Here is a 19,070-nt window from a genome sequence, read left to right as displayed (position 1 = left end):
CAGTATCATATGGACAATTAAGTGGTTATTTTTCTACTACATAAATTATTGTCTTCAAGGACAAAAGGCACAGCCACAAGGTTGGGTCAGAGAGTCAATGATCGACGGCGAACCCAATATAGTATTTCATGAACGAACAAAGCACATCGAGATTGATTGTCACTATATTCGGAAACATATGCAACCCCGTAAGGCCAGAAGAAGTTAAGAATTGAGCACGTACCCACTAGACTTCAACTGTCGGGCATCTTTACAATACGTTGGGTCAAGCTGGTTTATGTTTCTTGTTAGCAAGTTGGGATATGCACCAACTTGAGGAGGAGTATATTGGGAATAGTTACTTCCTTTCTTTCTTTTTTTAGATAGCATATCAATTGGCGTATCTCTTCTAATTACTTAGGAGGATTTAATTTCATGTTATTGTTTTTTTCTTTTTGGTCGGATGATTTCATGTTATTTGGTCACCATAATATTTGGTGTATCTCTTAGATAATATGCTAGGGAAGATATGGTGAATTTTTCCCATTCCCTTTTTATTGAGAAATACCTTATTTGCATTTTTTCATCGTACGTTGAGTAACACGTGCCAATTACGAATTCTCTTGCTAAACGAGGGAGAAAATGAATATGACCGGATCATTAGCTGAGTCCCCTGATTAATTAATCTGATCCTGATGTTCTATAAATTAGACATGGCTTGCCCATGTTTCTCCACATTTCCCCGAAAGCACACTAGCCATCCATCAATGCATCCTTGATAAACGCTTCAGCATTCGATGATGGCTTTATGGATCGAGAGACAAATTAAGGTATACATGTTGGCAGCATCGGTATGTTTAGGGGCTCAGATTTTGGCCGCGGCATCCTCGAATTCCACACTCGTGGAGGCGGAGTTCGAGCAGTGGATGGCCCGCCATGGACGGAACTACACAGATAATCTCGAGAAGGCGAAGCGGTACGGGATCTTTCTAGAGACCTTGCGCTTCATCGAAGACTTCAACCACGAAGCGACTAAACGAAGCTACAAAGTGGGTCTAAACCAATTTTCGGATTTGACCATGGGCGAGGTCATCGCGAGGTACACCGGGTTCCGGCCTAGGTCGAAGAGCTCGAATTCATCAGCAGTGAATACTTTCAAGTACCAAAATGTGACCCAAGTCCCGAATAGCGTAAACTGGGTTGATCGGGGAGTTGTTGGCAGCATAAAATTCCAGGGTACATGTGGTAAGAAAGTAATAGAATCATACTATATTATTGCGAATAGGCACTTTATTTTCTTGTCTTGTGATTTATTTATTTTTTTCATTCCAAAGCAAGCGAAACAATATAATATTCTCGTGTTCTTAACCCAATATTTTTCTTGTCTTGTGATTTTGTTTGCAAAAAAAAAAAATCATATGAATGCACTGAATATTCTTTATAAGGCTTGAAAATATTGAACAGACATGTATTACCTAAACCCGGAAAAGCAATTTAATCATTGAAGAAGCAAATTCTATAGCATATGGCGATAAGAGACGGGTCCTAAAATAGTATTTCGTCAACACATTTACATTTATCTCCGAGAGTGTGTTTATTTAGAGAAAAATAAATGCTTTGAAACATATTTGTATATAATTATTATTTATATCTCTTACAAAAATAATTGAAAGAAAATTAATTCCATTGTCAATAAAGAGAGTTAGCCATAAATTCGTCGTTGATAATGAAAACGTCTTTCATTGATTAACTACTTCAAACATTAAAAGCAACTGTTTTTAGGGAAATGTTTTTCAAGAAACAAACGTACTTAAGTGGTTCGAAACTGTGCAATTCAATGGGCCTATTAGTTGAAGAATTTGTACCAATTTCATTATCTTGTCATGTAAGCTAGTGAGTCTTGGTTGGTCTCTATAAAACTAAACTATATACCTATTCAAAATAGGTCATCAAACATTAAAGTTCAAACCACATCATCGCACGCTGCGAATTGAATCGCATTTCTATGGCACCCTCCGCGCCTAGTACATGAGAAATATTTTTTAATGTAACTTCAATCCTAGTGATTCTGAGTTATACACTATAACTTTAGTCCGGTATTTATTCCATCTTCATAGATACATACACAAGCTATAACCATCGTTGCAATCCTTGTTTTAATCCTCGTATAGGATCTTGCTGGTCATTCTCAACAGCCGATGCTGTGGAATCGATCACCGCGATAACAACCGGTGTACTACCCAACTTGTCCGAGCAACAGCTGATTAACTGCCCGACAAATGGAGGAAACCATCGATTCGGTTTTTTGGTATTCCTTTCTATTTTTCCTTTTTTTTCTTTTCCTTTTTTGTTTCAAATTTGGCGTCACTGTTGCATCTTGGCTCGGCAACGTGGGCAACGTGCAGTGAAACAGAGGCCAGAGATAGTGCTTGCAATAGCCATGGTAGAACTGGTTCTGCATATCTAGAGGCAAGAACATCGGCACGCACCGGAACGACTTGAACGGGAACTGCGAGACCTCCTCCTGATCGCTGACGTTAATGTCAGCCTTCAAAGAGCTAATGTACATGACCACGACTAAGGGTCTCAGCCTGTCCTTGAGCTACAACACCGCCAGGCTGTCCAGGTCCCACTCGAACCTGTACTTCCCAGTCTGCTTCTCCTGATGGGCTCGCACGAGGAGCTGGTTCGCGACGAAGATCCGCTGCTCCGGCGAGGCCGTCGAGATGGCATCGGGTCTCAGCCCGTCCTTGAGCTGCAACACCACCAGGCTATTCGAGTCCCACTCGAACCTCCACTTCCCGGTCTGCTTGTCCTGATGGGCTCACAAGGGGAGCTGGTTCACGACGATGATCTGCCTCTCTGGCGAGGCCGACGAGACAGCATTGTCGGACTCCGACCTCGGCGACTAGTCGCTCTGGAAATCAGACATCACTCCCAAGGTCATCATGACTCTAGGAATGGGACCGCGAGCAAGATAGATGATATTGGTTGCATTTGGGAACCACTTTCCCAATGGGCTGTGAGTGTCCAAAGCTCCTAGGGCAAAGTTTTTGGTGTTTGGCAAATTTTTTGAAAACATCCTTGGCTCAAAGTGAGCCTTCAAAAGGCTGAAAGCCCAAGGCAGCTTCAAGGCTACCTTGAGCTTCCAGCATTCTCGGCAGACAACAGTATCAAGGATTAGTGAATTTTTTGAATTCTCAATATTACCCTTACTCAGTCTTCATAATTCCACATTTACCCTCACTATTCATAATTTGTCTTCCCCTCTCCCACTGCTCCCTTCGCCTTCGGCCCCACCAGAAGGTTGCTGCTGAATGCCACCGCCGTAAGCGCAGTCTAGGATGCTGCTGCCAAATGCCGCCGCCGCAGGCACCGCTAGCATTGAGCCACCTTTCCACGCCCTTCGCCACGACAACTGTCCCCTCCTCCCCACGATCCCAATTCGCCCCGCCTCACCAGATCTAGGCTTGTGAGGGCTCGACCTCGCCGTCGCTGCCTCACCCGTCGACGGAGAGGTCGAGCCCTCCCATGGCCGAGTGAGGTCGAGCCCTTGCAAGCCCAGATCTGGTCACCATATGCGTCACCCCTTAGACCTGCCGACCGATTCAACCAATCTCTCCCTAACGTCTTGGTTAGTGTCAAGCTCTGTCTCTCCCCTGTTCCAAACTTCCTTCCGTCACCCAAAGTAGTAGAACCGAGATGGAGAGTGACGTCGCAAGAAGAACAGAGTCAATCAAAGAAAAACAGAGCGATGGAAGGGGTGACCCACAACGTGAATAGTATTGTTTCGAGTGAGGATGATGGTCAAATCTCGAGGGTTTGTTCTTGTGGTTGACGACAATTTTCAAGTGGGGAAGGGTTGGGGAAGGGAAAGAAAAAGAAAAAGAAAAAACAAAAATTATACAAAAATCATAAAAAGATATTAAAATACTCAGCTAAAGGTATTTGCGAATTTATGTTTATCAAACAACATTTTCCCAAACTTTCATTTGAAGGCACTTTTTAATTACAGTTTACCAAACAACTTTTGCATTTCACCAAATCCCTTCACACCAAAGGTATTTGCATTTTTCCAAAGGCTTTCCCTAAGAGTCTTTCCAAACACAGCCATTGTCGTTGGGATAAAAAAATATGATTATTTTTTCCAAATGGCTAATATTAAAAAGAAAGAAGATATTTCGATCCGCGGTTCAGTTAATTGAACAAACCAAACCAAAATAATCTGAACTAAAAAATAAAGAATGGTTATTTTTCATTATCCAAACTCTAAATCGAACCGAACCGAAATGTGCAAAATTTTCGGTTCGCTTCGGTTCGGTTCTAGATTCGGTTCGGTTTTTGGGCTTGGTTTTGACACCCCTACTCACGGTCATCCAAAGACTATTATACTATTGCTTGATTTTATTGTTTGAACATTCTTGCATGACCACTTTAGTTTTACATGTTTAGAGATAAAAATAAGTAAATAAAAGATTACGTGAAAGAATGTTTTCCAAAAAGAAAAGCGCTGCCAGCAGTAGACATTAGCTAAAACCGACATTACTAAGTCCTCGAATTTAAAATTTCTGGTTCGAAAACTTAAAGCAGAATCCCCTACTTTACTTGACTTCTAACCAGCTTAGAGTAGGTTAGTGACGGTTCTAGTTTCACCTAAATTCATAATGTTTGAGAAATTGAGTTGTGATTCGTAGGGTTTGAGAGAGTCCGTGCGAAACGTAAATTTCACTTCACATTGGCGTGATGAAAAATTCGATGCTGTTAGTAATGCATATATCATGTGGCATATGTACACGATATCTCTCAAAGTGTTCGGACATGCATAGCTTGTGATTCATATTTCCGCAGAGAATGTGAACTGGGGAATAAATTTTATACCTTAAAATTAAAGCAATTTTTTTTTTTTTTTGGTATGACCTGATTATGAAGCGGCCTAGAAATATACATCTCTAGTGCAGCTATCTCATCGCATCCACTTCAAAATATCACACTCAGGAGAGGAAGAAAACACATTCACAGAAGAAAGTGTTCACGCGACAGCTTTCTCGATCAAGAGTGAAATCAGCATCTCCCTTGCTCTAATTCTTGGCGCTTGGGCGGGGCATGCGACGTCGGTCCGCGCGTTGCATGAGCCCTCCATTGCCGAGCGGCACGAGCGATGGATGGCTGAATAAGTTCGGACCTACGAGGGCCCTCTCGGGAGAAGGCGAAACGCCAGGTGATTTTCTCCGAGAATTTGCAGTTCATTGCAGACTTCAACAAGTCCGGGGGTTGTACTTAAGAGTTGTTGGAGTTGGCGAATACTTCGGGGACTCTTGTTTCTCACACCGGGTATGCCCACGTGAGCTTAGGGAAACTGAAGTATTACCCAAAGACATGTGACCCCTGCGCGGGGGATGCGGGGGTTCTGGGGCAGCGCCCCCAACACGGGTGTCCCGCTGCCCGGTCGGCGGGTGGGGGTCCGGGGGCAGCGCCTCCCGACGGGGGTTCCGCTTTTGGGGCATATATATTTTGCTTGGTTTTATCATTATGTAAGTGCGAATTGGCTGTAAACCGAAAAAATATAGTAAAATCTCTTTGCAGGACGTAGCCCTAATTTTGGGGTGAACCCGGGTAATCTCGTGCGTCATTCCAATTTTTCTTGATTCTCCGTGTGATCGTCTGATTCGGTTTCGATAAATCCCTTCAAGAGTCAGGTTTCAACCGATTCTCGGACTTGACCAACAAGGAGTTCGTCCGAAGCCATACAGGATATGTTACACCTAAGAGACCAGAGCCCGCCGAAACGATGTGGTTTAGCCACCAAAATCTGGCTGGAGGTGTTCTCGACGACATCGACTGGGTAGAGAAAGGCGCCGTAAACATGATTAAGTATCAAGGCAGGTGTGGTAAGTACAAATGTTGTGAATGTGTCGTACCTTTTCTTTCATATAGTGAACAAGTAGGTATTTAACGAAATATATATACTTTTCGGAAATTTAAGCATATGTGTGTGACTTAGAACCTACGTATTACAGTTTTCTTTAGATCCTGTTGGGCATTCTCAGTCGTAGCATCAGTGGAAGGAACTGTAGCGATCACAAGAGGCAAACTGCGAGTGCTCTCCGAGCAACAACTGAGAGATCGTGACACCACAAGCGACGGGTGCAGAGGAGGCTACCCGGACAACGCTTTCAGGTACATTATCCGAAACCGAGGAATCGCGTCCGAGGATAACTATGCGTACCATGAGCTCGACAGGGCCTGCAACGCAATGAAAGCAGCAGAACACGCGGAGCGGATCAAGGGATTCGCGGACGTGCTGCCCGGTGAGGGCAAGCTCATGTAGGCGGTCTTGACGTAGCCCGTCGTGGTTGTCATCGCGGCGAGCGGGCGGGAGTTCCAGAGCTATAGGCTCGGCGTGTTCAATGGGGATTGCAGGTCGCAGCTGGACCACGCCGTCTTCATGTTCGAGGTACGGGACAAGCGACGACGGAACCGAGTTCTGGAAGATGAGGAACCCGTGGGGCGAGGCATGGGGTGAAGGCGGTTACATGAAGATTCGGAGAGGCGGTGGTAGTTCTAAAGGGTTGTGTGGACTCGCATCGAAAGCTTCTTATCCAATTGCTTGAGGATAATAATCACAAGAGAAATGGTTACGTGACTATCGTTAACCCACCGTTAGATTTACAACATGTTCAATGCCATAAAAAATTAAAAAAATTTGTATGACCTACTCGTTTTTGAATTTGTGCCCCACAATATATTGTTACTTTCTCAGTCACCCAAAAGACTGTTACGCTATAAAATCCTAATTAATCATATATATACACACAATTGTTACGTTGACAAAATCCTAAAATATATATATATATATATATATATATATATGCTATCACAATAATCAAAATAGGAAAATGCTTACTTAAAAGACTGGGGTGGGGGTTGTTTTGTGGGGTGGTGGGCTTACGAGTGTTATTCCGAGTGCGTGATGGCACTTTCGACCGGCACGGATACACGAGCATTACGTAGAGCAATTTTTGGTTCTTAAGATTTGAGGTGTGATTTCATAAAGTGGACTTTGCTAGTATGATAGTATTTTGATGACTGTGAAAATAACATGTCGCGAGTCACAAATTTTTGAAAGAGTGAACTTCACGATAATTTTTTATTATTTATTATTAATCTGTTGCGATCCACGACATGTTGTCAATCTCATATTAAATAAAGACCTATCACATAAGCACATTGCCTGTCGCAGGTGACAATCCGACTTGGGAGTGCCATGTCCGACGATGACAAGACGCATGGGACAAGTGCGTCACGCCATTGAAACGTGGACTAATCAGAGATTGATACATGGTAAGAGATTCCATGTCAACGGTGACTCAGATGCACGCCATAGGCCCAATGGTGACCCGTGCGCATATGGTGCTTTTACTTAATTATTTGCTAACTGGTATTCTCATTAAGTTTTTGCAGAAACATTTCACTCGGGCGAAACACGGTAGGTATCAATTAGTCTACAATTTATCATGTGTTTTGGCTTATTTTAAGCGAAAAAAAATATTACTTCATGACTTTTCTATCAAATTTTTAAAATAAACAATTTAAAAAAAAACTCGAAGGTTCAAAATAAAAGTCGGTTCCACACCTAAAACACATGCTCTCTCTCTCTTTCACACACACACATCTATCTTCCTTGAATTCTTACACGCGTTACTTTTGCTTGCTTTTATCAGCCAATAAACGCATTTAAATCGTAGAAAAGTGCAACAAGAAAAAATAGAATATAATTAGAGATATTTTCAGACCAATCTTGTTCTATCTAGCTTTACAAGAATTTTCCTTGAATTCTGACACGTGTTACTTTTCCTAAGTGTGAACAAGCTCTAATTGAAGCCAGAGAAAGATCAAGGAACCATTGACGTACCTCTTTCTCGTTTAGCTTTTGGACCACATGTGCAACGCGCACTCCTAGAGTAAACAATGAACATTGACCATAGTCATCACCAACATTCTTTGCGGTCAAGTTGCTCCAATCTATCAATTTCACGTTCACTTCTATAAAGAGATAATTGCACAAATGAACTCTACATTTTGGCTCAACAAGCAATATCATCCCTGAACTTTTGATATCTAATCAATCTAGTTCCTAGATTAAATAAAAATGCTCGATGTTATCTTTCCATTAATTCAAATTAACTGAATTTATCAGTTTAGGTCAATAAAGGCATTGAACAGTAGAAAAGTATAATATAATTAGAGACATTTTCGGACCACTCTAGTTCTATAATTAGAAACATTTTCAAACCAATACAGTTCCGTTTACCCAAGAAATGGTCACGGAAACATCTTTTCCTAGGTGTGAACAAACCCTAATCGAAGCCGGAGAAAGATCAAGGCACCATCAACGTACCTTTTCTTTTTTTTTTTTTTTTTTTGACTTTTGGACAATATGTTCAACACGCACTCGTAGAGAAAACAATAAGCATTGACCTCGGTCATCACCAACTTTCTTTGCGGTCAATTTGCTCCAATCAATCAATTTCACAATCACTTCCATACACACAGCTAATGCATCCCTTGTTCTCCGCGACAAAAACATACCTCTTCATTGAAATTCAAATGGCTTGCAAAAACTCTCCTTATACTTGACACTTATCTTGGATGCTTGTGCATCGGATGGTGCGTCTAGTACCTACGACATGTCGTCCGTGACTACGTTTGAGGAGTAGGCAACTCGACTTCGCAACCTTCCTCAAGGTGAACTACCAAGGGAGATCTAATTCATGGCTAGGCGGGTACGAACAGTTACTCATCAAAGAGATAGTGTCGTTGCCTAGCGCAGACTCTCTCAAAGCCATACCAATTGCAACTTCGAGTTTCAATCAAACCATTTCTAACATGCAGTTCAATTTATTTAGGAGTTGCCACTTATCGATTCTGAGTCGATTAGATACTCAAGTAAAAAATGCGAGTGTACATTTTACTACTATAGACTACGGACTACACAAGATAAATCTATTGTCATTTCGATACATTTTCCTTTTATTTTGAAAATGTTTTGCAAGCAATCTCTATCAATTTTAATCCTTAACCACTAACATGTCGGGTCATTATGCGGGTACATTATTAGGAATGGTAATACTCAAAAATTGAAAGCAAGAACTAAATTACTCGAAAAGATTAAAGAACTTGGATGCACTAAGCAAACAAAAGCAAAGGTTCACCACCATCCAATGCAATAGTGATTCTACAGATTTTGACTATAAGAACAGACAATGGTGTGATATATGAATGTCCTAATTATGACTCCTAAATGTAATTATACAAGGACAACTAATCATGACAATACGGCTTTTTATTAAAACTCTCTATAAACATGATCTATGGTTAATTTAAATCATGTACATAACTTCAATTAATACATACAAAAACGTTATTAAATATTAAAGAATTAAACCGCAGTTCACTAAACATGTCTTATCGCCTTTTATTTAAAAAGTGGTGACGAGGTGATACAATGCTAATTTCTTTTTGGTGTTTTTTTTTAACAATATGTAGACTATATTCAATGTGAATAATGCATGAGATGCAATTATTAATCTATCTACATGAGATTTTATTAAAACATTACCATTAAATAATGTGACTCACTAAATGACGTGTAATATGCGATCCGCATGTGATGGGACTAACTAATTATGTGCCTACATGAATTCTATGAAAAGTATAGGCTATCCTAATATGAATTCTAAAATGAACATCCATTGTTCTAAATATGAATTGTGAAGCACCCGAAGTTCTAAGTGTGCAATGTGATACCTAATAAATCTTATAATACACCCAAATATATGTCTTATGCAAATCAACCAATATAAGTCAATGACATATAACTTTAATGTAATTAAATTTTAATCATTCAAGCATAACAGCACTCAAGAGACAATATTAAGGATCCAACTTTAGGATCAACGGTCCAACGCCCAAACATTGCCTTAATTAATGCAAGGAGATAATCAAAATATAATGATATAATTTAAGGTCTTACTTCTAAATAACATGCATTTGAAACTATGGAACAAAATCAAATCACCACATAAATTGCACCAAACCTCAAACCTGCCATGAATTAGGTTTTACCAAGGATGACCTCAAGGAATTGAAATGATATGGGAATGTGGCTGTCAAACTTGACGATCGCCGGCAAGGGAGCGTGACCGGTGGTGAAGAGTATGATTAGTAGGACTAATTTACTTATTTTTCATTGGGCTAAAGCTTTGAAGATGTATATTCTAAAATCGTGTACCTACCATAGTTGTTTCATTGATTCCTTTTGAGTTATGAACTGGATGTAAATCTAGCTTGAACTATCTTAAGGTTTCAGATGTCCTGGAGAAGTGAAGTTATATAATCCAACTTTGAGTAAATTGGAGTCCAAAATCACTAGGCATTATTTCGTATCTTACCCAAATCATTCAAAGGGATGTCATTTTCATAATCTTAATGGAGGATCAAGAATCATGGAATCATAGACAACGAAATTTCTAAAGTTTGATGTGGCCGAAAAAAGATAACTGCTCATACACCATTGAGGATAATAGTATGGTGGGTACTACCGTATCTTTTTTACTCCCTATACAAAGGATAATGTCTCCTCCCACACCATAGATTGAACCTATTGAGATCTAGAATCATGTTGGTGAGACAGCTCCCGATGAAGTTCTTCAAGCCTCTTAGGTGTCGGATGAGGTTATTGTTGCTCTACTCGGGAGATCCATCATGGAGAGATGATCGGCTATATCACCATACTATATAGTCTATATGGGAGAGTATGACTACAATATCGGTTGTGTGGTTGTTCTAGTGACTTATGCAGATGCTATTTCTTGTCCTTAGTTAGATCCGTAGCTAGATGCAATGAAAGATGAGATGCACTTTATGAAACATAATGGTGTTTGGAAACTTGTTAAATTGTTTGGATGTTATAAGCCCATCAGCTGCAAATGGTTGTACGAGAATAAAAGAGCCTCCAAAGAAAAGCTTGTGAAGTTTAAAACCAAACTGATAGCCAAGAGTTTCACTTACAAAGAATGAGTAGACTATGAAGCTAGTTTTTTCCTAGTTTCTTATAAAGAATGTTTCGGAGTGGTCATGATATTAGAAGTTTAATTTAACTTGGAGTTACACTAGATGGATGTTAAAACTATCTTTCCGAATGGAAACTTTGATAAGGAAGTCTAATATGGTGCAACCAAAAAGTTTTGCAAGAAAGGATAAACTTGTGTGTAGACCAAAAAATGCAGTTTATGGTCTCAAGCAGGCTTCCAAATAATGGTACTTGAAGTTTCATAGTGTTACCACTTCATTCAATTTTGTTGAGAACAAAATAAATCAATGTATATACTGCAAGGCCAATGGGAGAAAATTTATTTTTCTCATACTTTATGTAGATGATATCTTGCTTGCGAGTAGTGATCATGGATTATTGCATGAGACCAAGCGGATGTTATTAAAGAATTTTGACATGAAGGACATTGGTGAAGCTTCTTTAGTCCTTTGTATTGAGATCCATAGGGATTATTCTTGCCATGTGTTGGGTTTATCTCAGATGACATATATTAATCGTATTTTGGAAAGATTCGGTATGTAGGATTGTAAGCCAAGAATTTCTCCTATCACTAAGGGTGATAAACTAAGTTTGTCACAGTGTCCTCATTTAGATGTTGAAAAAGCCCCAATGAAGAATGTACCTTATACTAATGCACTTGGAAGTATTATGTATGCTCAACTTTGTTTTAGACTTGATATTGCTTTTGCAGCAGGACTTCTAGGCAAACATTAGTCAAATTCAGGACATGACCACTAGATTGCTTCCAACAAGGTTTTAAGGTACTTAAAGAGGACAAATGACTATATGCTAATTTACAAATATATTCAAGACATGTAGCTAATAGGGTATTCAGATGTAGACCTTGCTGGCTATCAAGATTACTTGAAGTCAATAACATGATACATCTTTGTGTTAGCTAGAGATGCAATATCATGGAAAAGCGAGAAGCGTAAATCTGTATCATCATCTATCATGCACGCAGAGTTTATAGCATACTTTACAGCCTCTACTCAGGTTATTTGGGTCCAGAATCTCACGAAGGAGATGACCATATTTGACCTTCCGAATAGACCTACACAGTTGTAATGTGACAATAACTTTGCAGTATTGTTTATCAATAATAATAGAAGTCTTAAGGGGTTTACGAATTTGGCGGTTAAGTTTTTGACTATAAAGGAGACTATTATAAATGGCCACATTATAGTAAAGCATATTTTCACAGGTGATATGGTTGCATATCCATTAACTAAAGGCATTTGCCCTTGTGCATTTAAACAACATGTGATTAGCATAGGCTTAGGAACATCAAGGGATGTTGTTGTTTAGTGGAAGCTGTTTAGTTATTTGCTCTAATAAAGTTGACATCCATGTTTGTTGTATTTTGTAATATTTTTATATGTATCAACTCTTTTGCATTCAATAAAGCATTTGTGAATGCATTGTTATTAAGTTGGATATATATAGTGAAAATCTCAACGCAGTGTGTAAATATTGAGTGAAGGCTAAGGGCATCTAGTTATTAGCCTTATGAATATGTCTGGTTATAAATAAAGTGAAGTTAAACACATGTGGCTTCATGGGAGCCATAAAAAATTTCTTTGGTGGCACATCGGGTTTCGTGACACTTAAGAAAAGACAATATGATCGACAAATGAGATAACACATGAAGTGTCACTTTTTTGTGAGATGTTATTCATTTGCCATACTACCCTATTGAATCCATATAAATAAAGCTAAAAAGGCATTTGGGACCATGGAAGGCTTTGTGTCTATTGATGCAATTACCACCATGATTCGCTATCCGAAACTTCATGGGATCGGATTGACTATTAAGAATAATCTCTAGACTAACATAAAGGTACACGCAAATAGTATAATTTCAATTAATATAGCCAAAGTAGGAAAATGTAAGAATTTTTCTGATGTGAGGTAAGTTAATTGAAATTGAAATTTGCTGTTTAATGGGGTTGGTCTATTAAGATAAGATAAACAGATTCTTCATTACTTCAATATCTGGTTGACTAGTGTGGGCCGAGTTGGTTCCCACACGTGATAAGAGGTTTTATGGCTAAAAACTTTATAAAAAAAGGCTTAAATTCCTACTCTAACCATAAGATGCACAAATTATCTCACATAAAGAAGAACACACTCATTTGTGAGCGGTATTTCCATTTAGCAAGTGTTCCAACAAGGGGAACAGAGGAGAAGTATTTGAGTTTCGAATCATCAGCATTCCACATCAAGATTGATGGATTCTAAGTTAGATGCGCAAATCTCTTTTCTTCTATCATAATGTGTTTCATATTCTAGTTATGAAGTTCCTGGGATGTGCCATTTTGGTGGCCTACACATTATCCAAAAGCAAGGAATAGCGTTCGAGGATAGCTATGCATATGAAGAAATGGACAGGACTGCGACACGACAAAAGCAGCAAAACCCACGGAGCAGATCAAGGATTTCACTAATGTCCCGCCCAGTGAGGACAAGCTCATGAAGGCAACTGCGCAGTAGCCGATCTCGGTCATAATCGCGGCAAGCAGCTAGGACTTCCAGAGCTATAGCGGTGGCGTGTTCAACGGGGATTGTGATGAGAAGTTGGGACCACACGATCGTCGTGGTCGGGTATGGGACGAGCGAGGATGGGACCGAGTTCTGGAAGAACAGGAACTCGTGGGGCGAGACATGGGGTCAAGGCGGGTACATGAGGATGCAAAGAGGCCATGATAGTTCTGAAGGAATGTGCGAAGTCGCATCAAAAGCTTCTTATCCAATTTGCTTAAGGGTATCCTTTTTCGTGTGTTTTTTGCTATGGTTGTGTGCTTGTAAGAGGTTACTGTCTAGCCACTTAGTTATACGGCGTACTACGTATTAATGCCCGTAATATATGTATAGATTGGGCTTTGGACATGGGCCGCCCATATTGGACTTGACCCGAGCTCAACCCATATAGACACTTAGGTGAGGAGATATTGTCTTGATTTAGTCGACTACACTGAAACAAGAAAGGTGGAAACCGCACTAGAGTTGTTAGAAATCATTTGTTTCCATATGATAAAGCAAGTCTCGAAAGATAGTGCATAATACATCACGATGGCCCTCATTTTCAAGACTCTGGCAAAGGAGAAATGGAGAGTTGGAGTGTTTAAAAGGGCAGAAATTTATAAATAAAAAAAAAAGGTTAGACACGATTTGCCTACATAAATCCCATTGAATGTTGGGATGTGGTTCATATTCCTAATCGACAGGAAAGAATGGGAGAGCCGTTCCGGCGGGGTTGTAGGAGGCAGCGCCCCCTGGACATCATATGACTTTTAAAGTTTTGAGCATATAGTTATTAGTAGTTCGGGTTTGGGACCAGGAGTAGCTACTGCTTATATATAATCAATTTCTTTTATAATTGAGAATTGTAATAGAGAAGTGGAATATGCTAATTATAGTATAATTCTCTACATGGTGTAGTCCTAATTAAAGAGTGAATCGGAATAAATCAAGTGCCTCGATTTTTGTTTTTCTTGTTTTTACTCTTGATTTCGTTGTGATTTGTGCGCGGAATCTTAATGCTTAAGAGCTAGGAGAGATCCTTAATGGAGGAGAAGACTGACATGTTGTGAGTTGATTGAGGCAATCTAATAAAGCACTCGTGCCCTCCACGGCTGTCCCTGAAGTTTCGCATGTTCAGACATGCATGGCTTCGGCACTCGTATCTCCGCCCATCATGGAACCAAATTTTCCACGTTACAATCCACGTAAGACTTTTTGCATGGCTCATAGAGGACGGCTATCCCAAGCAAGACTCTGTATATATATTCATGTCCAGTTCAGGTATCTCGTCATCCACTTCCTGAGTTTTTCCACTGAGGAACACAACATCCTGCTTACAATTGGGCAATGGCTTTTCCTCTCAAGAGTGAATTCATCATCTCCCTTGCTCTCATTCTCAGCACTTGGGCATGTCATGTCATGTCAGTCCGCACGTTGCATGGATCCACCGTTGCCGAGCAGCACGACCAATGGATGGCCCAATACGGTCGGACCTACAAGGACCCAGAGGAGAAGGAGAGACGTCGGGAGATTTTCGAGAGGAACTTGCAGTTCATCAAAGATTTCACTGCATCCGGGAATCGGACTTTCAAGGTAGGCATCAATCAATTCTCGGACTTGACCAACGACGAGTTCATTCGGAGCCACACGGGATACTTGGCATCTAAGCAACCCAAGTCCACCAGAACGGGGTCGTTGAGCCACCAATATCCGATTGGGGATGTTCCTGATAGCATCGACTGGGTGGAGAAAGGCGCCGTGAATCAGATCAAGGACCAAGGCCATTGTGGTCAGTGTCTAAACATCTTGCATGCTTCCAATTGGGAGATCATTTTTGACTTACTATTGAGCAATAAGTTTAGGAGCCTAGCTATCTTGAGTTGAGAAGTCTGATAACAACGGTAACGAAAATAATGCGATTCTTCATACTTACAATGTCGACAAACAAAATTTTATGAGTGCAGGATCTTGTTGGGCGTTCTCAGCAGTCGCAGCAGTAGAAGGAATCACGCAGATCAAAAGCGGTAATTTGCCAGTGCTCTCCGAGCAACAGCTGATCGACTGCGATACCGAAGCCAGTGGCTGCGAGGGTGGTCTTCCAGACAATGCTTTCAACTACATCATCGATAACCGAGGAATTGCGTCCGAGGATACCTACCCGTACCAAGGGACGGACGGGACCTGCGACTCGTCGAAAGCGGCTCAACAGGCGGCGCAGATCAAAGAGTTCAACGATGTGCAGCCCGGTGAGGAGGAGCTCCTGAAGGCAGTTGCGCAGCAGCCGATCTCGGTCGGAATCGCGGCGGGTGGGCAGGAGTTCAAGAGCTACAGCGGTGGCGTGTTCAATGGCGACTGCGGCGAGGAGCTGGACCACGCGGTGGTCGTGGTGGGGTACGGGACGAGCGAGGACGGAACCGAGTTCTGGAAGATCCGCAACTCGTGGGGGCAGACTTGGGGCGAAGAGGGCTACATGAGGATTCAAAGAGGTGTTGATAGCTCGAAAGGAATGTGCGGACTCGCGTCGCAAGCTTCTTATCCAGTGGCCTGAGATAATCAAAACATAATATAGACGGAGTACGAGCATCATTAGATGACCGACTTGCTTCTTTCCTACTTATAGTGTGGTACTTGTAAGGAGGCTACAGTGTAGCCACTAAGTTATGAGGTGAATACCGTATTAATTCCTCAATACGTATCAATTTTCTTGTTTTTCCTACAATTCCCTTTGTCTGAGATGCATACCACCAAATATATCCCTCTCTTTTCCATTTATCTATCTATTTATTAAATGGCTAAAACCCGCATGACCAGTGTGACGCAGCTCGATTTTGTACGAGTTTTACCTAGTAATTTGATGTCGATGATCATTTTAGTGTAACTCTTCGATTAAGGATTAGACTGAACTTTGGAGGGAAAAAAAACTCATATTCTAAAGATACCCATCATGTGACCACAAATTAAATGACTAGAATTCTTGCGCACGCCGAATTGCGTGTGATTGCAATCTTAATTGGAAAAATGTGAAAATTCTTATTTGATTTTCGTTGTCATATGTTTAAAGCATGTGCACTTTCAATTAGGAGACGGTATGTTCTTCAAATGAAACGTATAGATGATCAACATTACATGATGGAACATAATACTAAAATCAAGCATTCGTATTTTGATTGTTTAGATATATCTAGAGGTGGCAAAATGGGTCTAGAACTCATATTTAATGGTGGTGGGTCATAAATGGGCTATAGTATATTTTAAAAATAAATTAAATGGGTGATAAATAGGTTACTTAAAAAAGTTAATGAGTCATAAATAGGCTTTAAGTAGGTCATAAATTGGTTAGCTAAGATAACTATCTTAACGAGTCATAATTAGATTTTTTCAATATTTTTTTAAATTGCATTTTTAATAATTTATTTTTTTCTTTTTCTTTTTCTTATTTTTTTCCATTTTTTTCCTTTTTCCTCATACCATTGCTGCGCTTGCCAAGATCCGGCATGCTCGTGCGTTTCTAGATCGGGCAAGCCTCAAGGTTGCCGCGATCGGGCGAGCTCAAGGTTGCCAAAATTGGACAAGCCTCTAAGCTCATTGGGATCCGGTGAGCTCAAGGTTGTCGAGATCTAGCTAGCCCCGAGCTTGTGCTCACCGGCCTCGGGTGAGCTCGAGGTCACTGAAATTTAGCGAGCCTCGAGGCTCATCGGAATCTGGGGAGCCCTAAGCTCACCGATCTTAGGCGAGCCTCGAGGCTTGCTAGGATTGGCCTCATCTCTGGCTGGTTGTTGAGACTACCGATCGTCGCCAAGGCCCAGCGATAGGTGGACGAAGGATGCAGAAGAAAAAAAGAAAGAGAAAAGAAAAAATGGAGAAAGAAATAGAATAATAAAAAAATTCAATAATTTATAAGAAACAAATTTTCTCAAATTGGATTAAATGCGAAAGCATTTTAGCAACATGGATTGGGTAGAGTATGGGACACTAGATTTGTATAACATGAAAATGAGTTAAAATAGGTTAAATTGGTCAATATAGGTCGGACCGTTTTCGATCCGACCTACTCATTTGATGGCTCTACTTTTCTTAGCTTCCGTTTTCATATTTTCCCCTTATCTTTATGAGTCTTGCCCTTTCTAAGTCGTGCTTTATTATCATTTTTACTATTGTTGTTGTTATAATAATAATTATTGTTATTGTTATTAGTTTCTGAGGAGCTTTTACAATATGAAAATGATTGGATTCATTCCTCCGCATCTAAATCTTGAACCGCGTCTATATTTTTAGTATCATTAGACAAAATAGCATGTAAATATTTTGATCGCGTTCTTTTAATATGATGTATATTGTCGCAAAGGAATGAGAGATTTGTGGGATACTTGAAAATTATATTGAATTCACATTTAAAAGGTAAAAGATTCATTGAGTTTCTTCCCATGCATCGTAAAATAAGATTTTGTCCATTTATAGTTGCGCATGATCAGGGGGTATTTTTAACCATATGCATGGATTTCCATGAATTTGCTTACACAAATTTGAGGTGGAAGTGGCTATTGAGTTTGCTTAATTCATGGAGAAGCTATAAATATTTGTAACTACTGCATGGGTGGGCATAGAGTAAGAACCTTACCAGATTTGTGTAAAATTAATGACTTGTTTTCACTTATGGAAAAAAGAATCGATGCGTTAAGTTTGCACTAAAAGTACGAAAAATATTGATTACATATTGTGAAATCAAAATTGAAAGTAGGTATAATTTACATAACAGTATCATATCGACAATTAAGTGGTTATTTTTCTACTACATAAATTATTGTCTTCAAGGACAAAAGGCACAGCCACAAGGTTGGGTCAGAGAGTCGATGATCGACGGCGAACCCAATATAGTATTTCATGAACGAACAAAGCACGTCGAGATTAATTGTCATTGTATTCGGAAACATATGCAACCCGTAAGGCCATAAGAAGTTAAGAACTGAGCACGTACCCACTAGACTTCAACTGTCAGGCATCTTTACAATACGTTGGGTCAAGCCGGTTTATGTTTCTTGTTAGCAAGTTGGGATATGCACCAACTTGAGGAGAGTATATTGGGAATAGTTACTTCCTTTCTCTCTTTTTTTAGATAGCATATCAATTGGCGTATCTCTTCTAATTACTTAGGAGGATTTAATTTCATGTTATTGTTTTTTTTTTTTTGGTCGGATGATTTCATGTTATTTGGTCAGCATAATATTTGGTGTATCTCTTAGATAATATGCTAGGGAAGATATGGTGAATTTTTCCCATTCCCTTTTTATTGAGAAATTCCTTATTTGCATTTTTACATCGTACGTTGAGTAACACATGCCAATTACGAATTCTCTTGCTAAACGAGGGAGAAAATGAATATGACCGGATCATTAGCTGAGTCCCCTGATTAATTAATCTGATCCTGATGTTCTATAAATTAGACATGGCTTGCCCA

The 19,070-nt window shown here is 40.0% G+C and overlaps 1 protein-coding gene and 1 pseudogene across 1 annotated transcript; both read left to right on the top strand.

Annotated features, from left to right (window-relative positions):
- The first annotated feature begins 779 nt into the window (after window positions 1–779).
- LOC125314095 lies at window positions 780–14,382 on the top strand (annotated as a pseudogene).
- A 387-nt stretch (window positions 14,383–14,769) lies between these two features.
- On the top strand, window positions 14,770–16,218 carry LOC125314462 (zingipain-2-like). Its single transcript, XM_048276793.1, has 2 exons — window positions 14,770–15,404; window positions 15,580–16,218. Exons 1-2 carry the CDS (start codon window positions 14,963–14,965, stop codon window positions 16,161–16,163), a joined length of 1,026 nt encoding a protein of 341 aa, XP_048132750.1. The 5' UTR covers window positions 14,770–14,962; the 3' UTR covers window positions 16,164–16,218.
- Window positions 16,219–19,070: the final 2,852 nt, after the last annotated feature.

Source organism: Rhodamnia argentea, chromosome 3, assembly GCF_020921035.1.
Source record: "Rhodamnia argentea isolate NSW1041297 chromosome 3, ASM2092103v1, whole genome shotgun sequence".
NCBI classification, from domain to species: Eukaryota; Viridiplantae; Streptophyta; class Magnoliopsida; order Myrtales; family Myrtaceae; genus Rhodamnia; species Rhodamnia argentea.
This window is presented reverse-complemented; position numbering and strand designations above follow the sequence as displayed.